The 14,228-nt window shown below is 45.0% G+C and overlaps 1 protein-coding gene across 1 annotated transcript; it reads right to left on the bottom strand.

Annotated features, from left to right (window-relative positions):
- Positions 1-374: 374 nt before the first annotated feature.
- BECN2 (beclin 2) lies at positions 375-1,673 on the bottom strand. Its single transcript, XM_021682881.1, has one exon. It carries the CDS (start codon positions 1,671-1,673, stop codon positions 375-377), a length of 1,299 nt encoding a protein of 432 aa, XP_021538556.1.
- Positions 1,674-14,228: the final 12,555 nt, after the last annotated feature.

The following is a 14,228-nucleotide window of genomic DNA, read 5'->3' as shown; positions in this document are numbered from 1 at the left end:
CTTTTATGAAGACTCCAGCTTTCTCCTCACAACCCCCCTTCCCTCAGCCCCACCCTAGTACTTTCCCTCTGCATCTCTTGATCCTTTTTTTGTACTAGTAATCTGGTCATCTTGTAATTCAATCTTTGCTGCCATTTTGGATATTCGTTAAGGTGGGGAAGGAGGGAAGAGGAAAGTACAAGGAAGAGAGGACAAAGATGTGCAGGGGAAGATAGTGATAACTTTTGGTTTGCTCTGAACAATTAATGCTTGGGTTGCCATTCATTTTTAAAATTATAAGCATGTTATATCTTTCAATTTTACAATTTGTTACTTTTCACAAATAAAATATTTTAAAGCAAAAAAAATCTCCCTCTCCCTCATAAAAGAAAAAGTTATTCTTGATATCTTAAAGAGACCCAAGCGAGACTACACTTAAAATTTATAAGCATGAGCTTGAGTGCCTTTGTCCACTGCTCCTCCGTGTTCAAATGGGTTCTGATGGAATAGTACTCACCGCTGCTTCCAGAGTCTTCCATTAGGCCACTCTCCACATGAATCCTGCAGGGCAGGCAAAGACCCCACTTGCCTTTCTCAGCCTCCTCCTTGAACTGCTGTATGCAGTCCAAAAAAGCCATCATTGCCTGGTCAAATTTGACATGCAAGCGAGTTCTCTGCGCTGCAATGTAGAACAATGGCAGCTCAACAGGGTCATCTGTTAAAGACTTCAGATAGGACCGGTTTCCACAGGGGACGAGTTGATACCTCTGAAACTCCAGCCCAATCTTATTGGACAGGGCAAGGAGCAGCAAGGCTGTCTGGCCCCAGGCCATGTTAATCTCCTTCCAGCTCACAGAAATGGTGGGGAGGCAGCCCAATCTGAAGCCATTGATGATGCCCACAGGGCCATCATGCCTGATCTCAAAGGTGGCACTGAAGGCATTGGTCTTCTTCAGCCGGCCCCACTGGATCTGGGCATGTCTCAGCTGGTTCTTTATGCTCTTCAGCTCGTCCTGCAGTTCCAGTTGTTGCCATTGCAAGTTACTATAGTCCCTCCAGTACTGCTCATCTTGCTGGTCCAGCATTTTAGTCTCTGTCCAGGCTGCCTCAAGATCTTCTGCTATTCTTTCTTGGTTCTTCTCCACCTCCTTCAGCTCCTGGATCAGCCTCACCTCCTCCAGCTCCAGACCCTCCAGCTCCTCCTGCAGTGTCTTCATCTCCTCCTCATGTATCCTCCCCATCCAATATTTGTAGTTCTGGTTCTCAGATTCTACAATAATGAGTCGGGTGTCCACCTGCTCTAAAAGTTTGTCAGTACAGTCCTCACAGAGGGGGTTGTCCATATCTTTTTCACCAGTGAGGATGTCAAAAATGTCCCTAGCAGTCTTCTGGATATTATTGAGCGTTCTTCCAGAGTCAAACTTTCCAAGCAAGATGAACTTGTTAGAACTGTCCCTTGACATCTTGCCATCACCAGGGAGGGTAGAACAGGAGGCACCATCCTGGAGCTTTTCACTGTCCTTCTCCACCTTGGAGGTAGGGCCACCCTCCAGGGTTTCTCCTGGCTCCTGCTGAGCTGAGGTGAATGTGGAAGCTGCAGATTCTTGGGTGGTCTCGAGACCCAAGGTCCCCATGGACTGATCCAGCTTCATGGGCTGCCTGCAGCCATGGCAGTTGAAGTAGATGGAGGACATGGTGGAGGCCTTGGATCTTACTCTGATTCCAAGTTTCCTCTGGTTCCCCACTTAGCCATTTATACCTTTTTAAGCTTCTTTAGTGATTCTTTTAAAATGCATATTTCATCTTGTCACTCTTCTACTTAAAACCTTACATTGGTACCCTCCTTAGATACCTCTAAGACTTCTTTAGCTCCTTTTAGACAAGTGATTCTTTCTAAAAGGAAAATCTGATCATCTCACTTTGTCCTTTAACACTCCCAAGGCATATCTTAAGAGTAATCTTTATAGGGTGCCTGGGTGGCTCAGTCGTTAAGCGTCTGCCTTCGGCTCAGGTCATGATCCCAGGGTCCTGGGATCGAGTCCCACATCGGGCTCCCTCCTCAGCGGGAAGCCTGCTCTCCCTCTCCCACTCCTGCTGCTTGTGTTCCTGCTCTCGCTATCTCTGTCTCTGTCAAATAAATAAATAAAATCTTAAAAAAAAAAAGAGTAATCTTTATAAACTAAGCTCTGATCATAGCACTTCCCTCCTTAAAATGGTTTTATGCTCTTATCTTACCATAAAATAAAGTCCCATCATCCTAACCTGACACCAAAGCCTCTGCTCATTTTCCCAGCTACTTCTCTCCTAATTTCCTGCCACCTTCACCCATGGGCTTCTCCATGATCCCTGGAGTGATGGTTGGAAATACAAAGTATGCCTTTCCTCACCCTGATACTTCTTCTCAAAGGATTGGGAAATAGCAGAATAAGTTTGGAACTGCTTTTAATGTCATGGTCAATTCCGAGTCCTGATTCATCCTTGGGAATAGAATGGCAAAGTATATTCATTGCTAAAGGCTAAACCTCATTTTAATTACCCATCCACCAAAACCAAACAAATCCAAGCCACACCTGGCTTTGAGTTTGAACCAGCCGAGACAGATGATGGCCCAAACAGGCTAAGGGACACAGATGTGAAGGGGAGTAGAGATTGTTTCAGACTCTGGTTTATCTAACAATGGAATGATGTCTCCAGGATAATCCAGGATCCCTCTGTGGAGCCTTCCTTTCATGAAGGAATGAGTGGAACTGGAGTGTTGCTTTTAGTTGGGAAGGAAATCCCTTATTTCTGGAGATCTTCCTTCCAATTCTTACCTCCTTATTCCACGGTCTCCTTTGGGAAGACTGGAAGGGGCCCAAGAGTGAGGATTCTATGCATTGGAGGGCATCGGTGGCAGGAATTTTCTGCACTACTGTATTCCCAGCACTTGGACGAATTACCTTGTCCCCGCTTCCCTTTCCAACCTTTGCTCCTTTGCTTGGGCTTTGTCACAAACCTCCACGAAAGATTTGTCTCTACCTACTGCCTCCAATTCCTCTTCTTCTGTTCTCTCTTAAACCCACTGTGATTCAACTTTAATCTCAGTACACTATAGAAAATCCTCATATCAAGGTCACAAATGTTGTCTGTGTTGCTAAATTTAATCTTGTTGGAATAGGAAGAAAGGTCTCCAGCCAAAAGTGAGCATGGGGAAGAGATGTGAGAGTCACCTAGGTGAGTAGGAGATTGAATAGAGGAGAAAAATGGCATGATTGCTCTTCACTTGTAATAGTCCACATGGGACTTGCTTTCATGAGTAGGTGTACATTTTTGTCCAGCCACCCACCTGCATGGGTTTGTCAAGCAAGCAAGACTAAACCAGGGAGGCAGGAGAGAAGGTACCAGCAGGGATGTGGTTAGGAAGGTTGACGGCAATATATCCTGGGAAGGAAGAATGGGGATGGAGGGAGACACAGTGAAAAGGAAGAGTTGAGCTACTTCTGTTCTGGGAGGTTGAAGGAGTGTTGGAATCAGGATAGCAGGAGACCGGATGAGTAAATACAGGAGGTAGTCAGAGATTGTGCATGAAATGGACACAACAGAGGACTTGCTCCTTGTAGTCTATAATCATCTTTCATCTTCCCATCCTGAAACAAATGACCTTTGTTTGGCTCCTCCAGGCATATGTCGCAGTATTCTGGAGTTAGAAGGTCTTGGGTTCTAATCTTGCTTACTTAATAGGTTACTTAACCTTTCTGATGCTCAGATTCTTAATTTGAAAATGAATGAAATAGAAGCCACCATAAGAGGATTGCTTTGATGATTAAACAAGATGATGTTTAGAACTTCAAATGACATTAGTTTCTTCTCACTACCAGTCGCCTATGTGGCCAGTGCCTGGCTTTCTCCTCCTTGTGCACCTTGAACTTCTCAAAAGAGAAGTTCACTACTTCTCACTGTTTCCAAATGCTCATCAAACCTCTTTCAACCTTTGCAATCTGGCATCTGTCTCAATAATTAATGGGAGAAAATGGTTCTTGCTAAGGTCAGCAGTGAATTCTTAAATAGCACATCCCAAAGCATCTTTTCTGTCCTCTTCCAAATTGGTGCTCATTCTTTAACATTTGAGGTGATTGCCATCCTTTCCTCATCAAAAGAGGAAAACAAAGCCCTTATTTGGATTCTAGAGGACTGCTGCTTCTAATTCTCCTAGATCTCTGATCTTCCTTTTCCACCCTGCTAACTCATCCTGCCAAGAGATTCTGAATATTAAAAAGTAAAAATCTGTCTTTGATATAGACAACTACATTTTTCTGAAGCTTGCAAAGTGTGAATAAAAGCCTCCTTTAAAAATTCAAGGCTTTATGGGGGTGCCTGGGTGGCTCAGTCATTAAGTGTCTGCCTTTGGCTCAGGTCATGATCCCAGGGTCCTGGGATCAAGCCCCACATCGGGCTCCCTGCTTGGCGGGAAGCCTGCTTCTCCCTCTCCCACTCCCCCTGCTTGTGTTCCCTCTCTTGCTATGTCTCTCTCTGTCAAATAAATAAATAAAATCTTAAAAAAAAAATTCAAGGCTTTGTATACCCATGTTAATAGAAGCATCATTCATCGTAGTCAAAAGGTAGAAGCAACCCACATGCCCACTGATGAATAAATGAATAAATAAAATGTGGTATATACATACAGTGGAGTATTATTCAGCCTTAAAAAGGAAGGAAATTCTTACCCAAGCAACAATCTGGATAAAACTTGAGGACATTATGCTAAATGAAATAAGCCAATCATAAAAGAATAAATATTTTATGATTCCACTTAAATGAAGTACCTAGAGTAGTCAGATACAATTCATAGAGAAAGAAAGTAGGGTGGTGATTGCCAGGGGCTGGGGGAAGAAGGGCTCGCTCTATAAATCACTGTGATATTGATTTACATAAAAAAATATGTATTTGGTCTTCTCTGTTCATACCACAGAGCTCCTAAACCCTTGGAATTTCCTAAGCAACGAGAACGATCATGGAGGTATCTTTTGTTATGTTAATGAAGTGACTATCAGAGAGCACCTAAAGATGGGGTCTGGTTATCAGGAGAACCAACCATGTGATTGGAGGGTTGGAACTTTTAGCTCCACCCCCCTGACCTCCAGGAGGGGAGTAAGGCTGGAGATTAAATCAATCACCAATGGCCAGTGATTTAATCAGCTGTGCTCATGTAATGAAGTCTCCATGAAAACCTAAAAAGGAATGGGCTCAGAGAAGTTCTGGGTTGGTGACCATGTGGCAATCTGGGGAGAGTGGTGAGCCTGGAGAGGGCATGGAAACTCCACAACCTTCCCACATACCTTGTTCTTTGCATCTCTTTGATCTGACTATTCCTAAGTTATATCCTTTTATAATAAATTGGTAATCTAGTAAGTAAATGTTTCCTGAGTTCTGTGAGCTGCTCCAGCAAATTAATCAAATCTGAGGAGGGGTCAAGGGAATTATTTGGTCACAAGCCCAGGTGACAACATGGACTTGCATCAATTGGCATCTGAAATGGGGAATGGGAAAGCAGTCTTATAGGACTGAGCTCATAGCCTGTGATCTGATGCTATATAGTGTCAGAATTGAATTATAAGACACGCAGTTGGTATCAGAATTGCTTGGTGTGAGGAAAAAACTCACACACTGGAATTGGGACCAGAGTGCTAGTTGGTGTCAGAATATTCGGGTGTTAGTGTTTAATGAGTACTGTGTTTTAGTTTGGGAAGATTAAAAAGTTCTGGAGATGGATGGTGGTGATGGTTGCACATGTGGGAAGGAAAAACTATTCTACCCTTCAAGGTTTTTCTAGCAGGCCTAAGAATTAAATTGACAGAAGACAGATTAACTGGAGAAGATAACATTTAATTTCGTAAGTACAGGGAATCCACAAAAACATGAAATTCCAAAGACAGGCAAAAGGAGGTATAAATGTTGTCCTGAACTAAGAAGGGGAATGGGGTCTGGGATTTCCAAGGGAATGAAAACAATGCACAGGAAGATGAAAAGGGGTAAATGTTTGGTAAACACATGTTCACTGGGCTATTCAGAAACGATAGGACACAAACAATCTATTGGTTAAAATTCCTCCTCCCTGTCTACTACCCCTCATTCATATTATATTGTAGTTATCTATGGTGATAGCTCCTGTCCTGGAGCAGGTCTTCCAACTAAATTCTTTTAGACATTTACGGAGAAGATCAAAGCTTCTTCCTGAGTCTTTTGATCCTTGATGGTTTTCAGCTCAAGACAATCTGCATGCCGTAGTGATGCTTCCAGGGTGATTCATTCTGAGCTCCCTCACACAACAATGTGAGTGTACTTAATGCCCCTGCACACTTAAAAATTGTAAAGATGGTATTTTATTACCATTAAAATATAATAAAAGAAATTAAAGGACCTGTCTAAAGCAGCTCTCTTTCTCTCTACAGGGCCCCTGGGGCAATAAGGTAGCTATTAGAAACTTTCCTAGAGATTTAACATGCCCTGGGACTCTCAGATGGGCTCAAAGTGCAAGACCCATCATTAACTAGAAAAAATAGTCTCAGCTCAAAAATCCTAAGCAAATATGCCTCTGTTTGCCATGACTAAAGTGAAAAAATTTGTGTTATGTGTGTCTTACCATAGCTTTAAAAACCTCTAGGTTGCACTGGTTTATGGGCCTCAGAATGTCCCCTGTTTCCTTTGTAAACCTCCACAGACTTTGTGGCCTCACAAAGGCCAGTGTGGGGATTTGAGGTGTCTGAGGAAGGACTCTTGCAGAGGGCCAGACACCTGCGGGCCCAGATGTGACTCACACAGGATGGGAAGGCAATACTCATAGTTACAGAGGAGCCCAGATTTCTGGTTCACATAAGAAAATTTTTTAAAGGAATTTTAAGCTTTAATTCATTTTGCTTTGCTTCAGACCAGCCAATGTCCTCTTTGCTAGAGAAACTCCAGAGAAGTTAATCATGACAAGCTGGAATGGGAATATTTTTTTCCAGACTCAGACCATCAAAAGAGCCAAGATTCTGGCTTTCTGTCCCAGGTCAGATGCTGATTTAGGAAGTCATTTCAGCTCGCAGTCTGCTTAAACACTGTGAAATGGGTTCAATGCTAACAATTAAACATTGCTCACGATAGCTGCTGAGGGCAAAGACATTTGCACCATGCTCCCTCAGTGTTCTGCACTGTGCGGTGTCAAGTAAGTGTTCAGTAAACCATTGCTAGATTCTGCATGCATTACTAATGCATGGAAGTGCTCAGCCCGGGGGACTGGAGCCCCCACCTCCTGCTACTCCCCGCTAATGTCTATCTAAAGCCACGCCAGAAAAATTAAATATAGATTTATGCAGAGCTAACTTGTTCGTATAAGACAAATATTCTCTATTTGCAAAAAGATTCACAGAATTCCTACAAATAGATTGCTGGCTAATGTGCATTACAGAACGTTAACTCTTTATAATCAATGTTAAAATGTTGGGAGTCAATGCCAATTGAAGGGCAGAATGTTCCAAGTCAATCCACCTGTGAAGATTGAGAACTTTTCCACCTGTGCACTGGCACCTGCATCCATTAGTCTCAGTGGATGGCACTTGGCATATCTACCCCTCCACTGGACTATATGCCTCTTGAAAATATTGTTGAAATCCATCTTGTATCTTTAACATCTATTCATCCTTTCTGTTCCTTTTCTTTTTCCCTTTTTTTTTTTTTTTATTCCTATGGAAGGGCTTCTAGATACCATGACTCTGACTCAAATAATCCCATACATGGGACAGCTCATTCTCCTAAAATATACTGGTAATTTTTTTTTCAGGAAATTGCATGCTAATCATATTGATTTGATAATTGGACTAAAAATCTAGGAGTATCAATTTATTGCATGTAGTGGACTGCTATCCCTTGTCACAAGGAGTGCCTTTAGAAATTCCTGATGATGACGTATCATTCCCTCACAAGAGGACTGTGAGGATCACCCACTCCCCAAGCCCTTGGCTATATGAGCATGGAAAACACCATCATCAATATTCGGGCTCATCATCCTCATAATCATTAGCAAGGAGAGGAAGGTCCTCAGAATGCAGCTGAAAGTCTTTTTTTTTTTTTAAGTATTTTATTTATTTATTTGACAGAGAGAGACACAGCGAGAGATAAAGCACAAGCTGGGGGAGTGGGAGAGGGAGAAGCAGGCTTCCCGCGGAGCAGGGAGCCCGACGCAGGGCTTGATCCCAGGACCCTGAGATCATGACCTCAGCTGAAGGCAGACGCTTAACGACTGAGCCACCCAGGCGCCCCTGAAGTCTTGATTCCTTAAACCAGTCCCTTCAAGATCATGAATGCTCACAGGCAGGACTATATTTTATACCTAAGGCCAAAGTAGTAGAAGCCAAATTGCTGCCCACCCCTGGACAGTGTCCACTGATTCTGATGCTCTCATCCATGCCATGGGCCTCATTTAATATATTTTCTTCACTTTAAGACTAAATTAACATAACTGCTCTCTTACAGCCTGTTCTGGGGTTCAGGACATTTGGTGGCCTAAAGATTTCTTCCACTCTGTTCTGGTGCAGTGGGAAGAGCTCTGGCCCAGGATTCTGGAGGCTTGGTTTCTGATCATAATTTACTATAGACTGTTCTCTGGACCTCTCAGTTTTCTTATTTGTAAAATAAGGGACTTGGAGCAAGTGATAGTCAAAGTCCTCACAACCTCACTTATTATTAATTTTCCATCTCTTATTAGGCCAGGTTGCCAACTAGTTCTGTGCCCACCCCACGCTCTCTCCTAACCCCCACAATAATATTACTGAGAAATAATTTGAGAACTAGAATTTATTAAAATGCATAAGCTTATACCCGAAGATAGCCATGTGATATAATCATTAGGCCATGGACCTATGTTTTCACCTATTTTGGTAGTTTGAGATGCTTTTTCAATGACAAAGAAGTTGGTGATTGATGTCATATTCTTGTCTACACACTCACAGCAGGCCTAGCAATCACAGCTAAGAATGGACTGGAATAGCAGGAATCTGTGTGGACCCAGGGCCTGGTGGATCATGGAGAAGGTGGAAAGTGGGGACCACCACCAGCTGTCAAGGCACGAGTTCAGTGGCAAACCACATGGAAGAGTGAAGCAAGGATCTGGAAAGGACAAGGAAACTGAGGCTGGTGGGATGCTCGGGGCACTAAGACTGGGATGAAGGCCAAGGTTGTTGGGGCCAGTGTGATCACTGGCCACCTGGCTTGACACTAAAAGTTGGGTTGACGACAGTGCTGGCTTATCATCCTCACCACTGGTTCATTGACTCCTACCGTAAGCATGGGGAAAAGGATGGAGGCTAACACCTTTTGAGGACCTAACACGTTCCTGGCTTAATGTGGCAATTGTATTGTCAAGCAAATATTCACCCTTCTCTCCCTCCCTTCGGAGTGATTTTGGACCGTGGACTGTGGGCTGAAGTGACAGCATGCTAGTTCCAACCCCAAGTGTCTCCTAGTCCTCTTGTGCTCCTGTCTTCCACCATGAGAACAGCATATCCCATGGAGGAGCTCCCCTTCTGCCTCCGTCCCCAAGGGAGAAGGCATCTGAAGCCCAGCCCAGCCAACCTGCAACACCCCAATTGAGAAATACATGCTTGGGTTGTAAACCACTGAAACTTGGGGTTTATTATCACAGCAAAGGCTGGATTATTGAGACATGTTAATCTTTCTGAAACAAGCAACAGCATCTCAGGTGAGGATCAGAATCCCTCAGGTGTTGGGCTTTGGGCCCAGCCATATTTGACATCAAATCAAAAGCCACGCTTTCTATTAAAATGTGACGACTCTAGTCTTTGATGAGTCAAGCAATATTTGACTTAAAATAGAAAAGTGGTCTTAGAGAAAATGCTAACTGAATATTCTTTCAGTAACCCCAGATACAAGAGCTCCAGACCCTCCAGGAGTGGACGTTCTGATGGGAGTTCTGCATCAGCAAAGCAGCCTCAGATGCCAGAAGGATGCAAATGGCTGGCTGCTGAGAGCCCTTTCTCTCCCTCCTCCCTACCTGTGTACTTCACAGAATAGTTGGGAAGAGACACAGACGGCATCCCAGAGAAAATACGATCAGGCTGCTCCAGTACCTTCAGGGAGAGTGGAAACAATGTGACCCTGTCTGAGGGCTCCTACATTCCTCAGCCAGAAAGCCCTGGCTCCTCTCCTCTTGTGAGTCACCCTTGCAGGTGTTTGCAACCCTTGGGAGGAAAAATGATGCTCTGGCATAAAGAAGCATTGCGGAGCTTACTAATCCCTTACCACTGGAAAGTAGGAAAGGGAAAAACAGAACAGGGAATGGAAAGGCAGTTGGAAATCAGCTGGGGGAGGATAGCAGGTCACAAAGTTAGCCAGAAAAGGAATTTCCAATATATTTTTAAAAGATCCTGAGTAATTTTTTTATTTTCCAAATGTACTGCATTCAGGGTCAGACTGGCCCTCAAGGCAGTCGAACATGGCCCCGTGGCCTAAGAAGAAACTCCTCTGAAGGTGTTCAACCCTCACTTGCCCTGTTGCTCTGGTGTCTGGGAATTTACCCAGCCTGACCCCTCACCAGCATTGGGAGACTATTCTCAGTTATGCAGTACTGGGGACTTTTTTCTTCTCTCTGGAACATGCTAAGCCCTCCCCCTGAGTCTGCCCCTTCATCTTCCCAGGTGGCTCTGCAAGCCCAGCAGGCTGTTCATCACTCTTCCAGCCTCAGCTTTGGCTCACTTCCCCAAGGAGGCCATTCTGTGCAGTGGGGATCCCCAGACACCCTCCCTAAGAGCACATTTACCAAACTGAATTCCATCTACAGTGACTTGTGGTTTAGCTGTTTATCATGTCTTTCCCATCATGATGGGAGCTCTGTCACGTTAGGGACTGCCCAACTTGCTGGTCCCCGAGGCCCTGGTGCCTGGCACCTCACAAGCTCAGTGAGTGAGTGAGTGACTGATTGCATCTTTGTATCAACTCTGAAAGGCAACTATCATTTTGCTATTAACTGCTGAATTCTGTCCCTTTTAAAATGTTGCTTGGGGCACCTGGCTGGCTTAGTCTATTAAGCATCTGACTCTTGACTTCTGCTCAGGTCATGATCCTGATCAGGGTCTTTAAAAGATCAAGCCCCATGTCAGGCTCTGTGCTCAGCCTGGAGTCTGCTTGAGATTTTCTCTCTCTCTCTCTCGGCCCTGCCCCTTGCTCTCTCTCTCAAATAAACAAAAATAAATAAAATCTTTAAAAAAATGTTGCTTAATTTTATCACATAAGTAATACATGAAGACTTACCAGTACACAGAATTCAGGTCCTTCTGAGCAAATGGAAAACAGAGCAAGTCTCCCTTTCTTTCTTCTCTCCCTCCAGATCTTCCCCCTTCCCTAGGTAAACTTTGCAAGTTTTTGTTCCCTTTTCTCTGAGATATGTAATTTATAACTATATATTTAGTCTTTGACCCCCTTCCTGGCACAGACTTCCTAAAACCCTCTGAAACTTTTGGACCTTGCCTAAAGATGCCAGCAGAACCAACCCATGTGATTAGAGGGTTGGAATTTTCAGTCCCACCCCTGAAACCTCCAGGTTAGTGAGAAGAGCTGGAGGTTGATCAATCACCAATGGCCAGTGATTTTTTCAATCATGTGTATGTAATGAGGCCTCCATAAAATCCCAAAAGGACAGGTTGGAAAAACTCCCAGGTTGATGAATACATGGAGATTCAGGGTGAGTGGTGTGCCCAGAGAGAACATGGAAACTCTACACCCCTTCCCCATACCTTGCTCTATGCAACTCTCCCATCTGGCTATTCCTGACTTCTATCCTTTTATAACAAACCAGTGATCTAGTAAGTACAATGTTGCTCTGAACTCTGTGAGCCACCCTAGCAAACTAATCAAACCCAAATGGGGCTGTAAGAACCTTCAATCTACAGCCAGTCAGTCAGAAGCCCAGGTGACAACCTAGATTGTGATTAGTGTCAGAACTGGGGGGTGGGGGCAGCCTTCTAGGACTGAGCCTTTAACCTGTGGGATCTGATGCTATCTCTAGGTGGACAGTGTCAGAATTGAGCTGAATTGTAGGACACCCAGCTGGTGCTGGAGAAATGCCTGTTGGTGTGGGAAACCCCCCTCTGACACACAAGCTGGTATTAGGTGCAGAGCCTTTACTAACCTTTTCCTTTCTATAATTCACCTATCGGTGACATAGAGGCATCCTTTCATGTAAATGAGTTTTGATTTTCTTTAACAATGACTAGAGTGTACCCATTGTGATGTCTGTCTCTATGGGATGGGGGCCCCCAAATGTGGGGTGACAATCAGGTGGAAGCCAGTGGCACAGGAGGAGAAAGCGTTCACCCAAGGCAGAACAAAGGGGATAGAAGTCTCTTGAATACATTGCAGGGGAGCTGCAAGCAGTCAGCAGAGGCAGGCTGTCTGCAACCTGGCAGTGGGTGGGGGCTGTATTTAAATCAGGAAGGGGAGGAGGTACGGGAACAGGGATGTATGGAATTCTCCCTTTTTTGGCAACTGTGGCTGGTTGTGAGTAGCCCATTGGTCAGCTAGGGCCTATGGATATACTGAGGTGAGTCACCTGCTGGGCCCCTCTGTACTCGGCCAGGGGGGTCACTGTGGGCCCTTTTGCCTTGATCAAGTTTCCATTGCTCAAGCCTGTTGTCTAAAAGCAGCCTCTACACCCATGTCCTACATAGGGCTTGTTACAGATGAACCAGAATTTGTTCCATCAGTTCTGGCTAGATGGAAAACTAACAAGTGATAACCAAACATTCCGACCTTTGTAATCTTTGATCTTTTGAAATTAGTGCTTTCTTTCCTCCAAAAGTGGGATTTACCAAGGCTGGTTCGTTCCTTCACCAGTGGACCACATGAACTGGTTTGGACTATCAGGAGACAAGTCAGTTTTACTCTATAAATAATTATTTTGTAATTTTCTTTTATTAGAAACTCACTCTAAAGATTGGTAATTCAATAACTTTGCACAGCATTTAATCCTGAGTACAAGAGAAATTAATATTAAATAAAAGCTGACCTTCCTGCCTCTGTAGGTTCTGTGCTACATAAATACCTTGACCAGCAGTTCCAGAATGGAGTCTCAGTGTGTCTGGCCGTTTTGACAGGCCAAGGTACATTGTGATACAGGAGTGGCCCAGAGATTATAGAAGCCATTTCTCATGTCTTCCTAAGTCTGACTCTTTGACTTCTCTTTCCTTTATTTATGACACACAGAGATCACCCAAGTGTTGTGTACTCACAGCTTCTACTGTAGGGCGCTGACCGTTGCACTTGACAATTCCAGCACCAGTCTTGAGACAGAATGCCAGGAAATGTGCTTTGGAGCTTTTTTCCTTCCTCTGCCATTTCTTGAGATTTCTTTTGACTTAAGGACACTTTGGGGAGGAGGACCAAGATGGCAGAGGGGTAGGAGACCTAAATTTCGTCTGGTCCCAGGAATTCAGCTAGGTAGGGATCAAACCATTCTGAACACCTACAAACTCAACAGGAGATCGAAGAAAAGAATAGCAGCAACTCTCTGAACAGAAAAGCGACCACTTTCTGGAAGGTAGGACTTGTGGAGAAGGAAATCCTAGGTGATATTCGGGAGGATAGACGGCAGGGGAGGGGGCCTCTGTCGGCCGCTTCTGGCAAGTGATAGAGCTGCGGGGCACAAAGTCGGAACTTGTAGAAGTCTGCTCCACTGAGGGACGTCACTCCGGTGGCTAAGTGGGGGGTAGAACCCTCACGGGACAGTGTGGTCTCAGGACCCTCAGGGTCACAGAAAGACTGGGGGTGCCTGAGTGCAGCAGAGCTCCCAGGCATAGGAGAGGGGAAGCCGGCTGCAGAGACGGAGCCGAGGAGTGGGCTCTCAGCTTGGGGTTGCCATAAACCGTGATCCGCGGCACAGTCGGGCCACTGCTCCTCCAGCAGGGACCCAATAAGCGGCAGATCTGGGGAGACTCCCCTTCCTCCCCCGGGAGGAGCCGCGCGGGAGTGCGCCGCAGGGATCTGCTGGGTTTGGAGACTCCACCCGGGGTCGGGTGCCAGAGATAGAAACGCGCGGTCACAGGCCGGGTGAGCACGGAGTGCGGCCAGAGACCAGGGAAACAGGAGTGACTGACTGCTTTTCTCTGGGGGCTCACTGAGGAGCAGGGCCCCGAGTTCTCAGCTCCTCTGGGGCAGAGATTGGGAGGCCACCGTTTTCACTCTCAGCCTCCAAAGCTGTACGGAAAGCTTGCAGGGAACTA

Source organism: Neomonachus schauinslandi, chromosome 6, assembly GCF_002201575.2.
Source record: "Neomonachus schauinslandi chromosome 6, ASM220157v2, whole genome shotgun sequence".
NCBI classification, from domain to species: Eukaryota; Metazoa; Chordata; class Mammalia; order Carnivora; family Phocidae; genus Neomonachus; species Neomonachus schauinslandi.
This window is presented reverse-complemented; position numbering and strand designations above follow the sequence as displayed.

Bases quoted from the DNA above. Each gene is read 5' to 3' on its own strand.
- BECN2 (XM_021682881.1), bottom strand. From the start codon at position 1,673: ATGTCCTCCATCTACTTCAACTGCCATGGCTGCAGGCAGCCCATGAAG.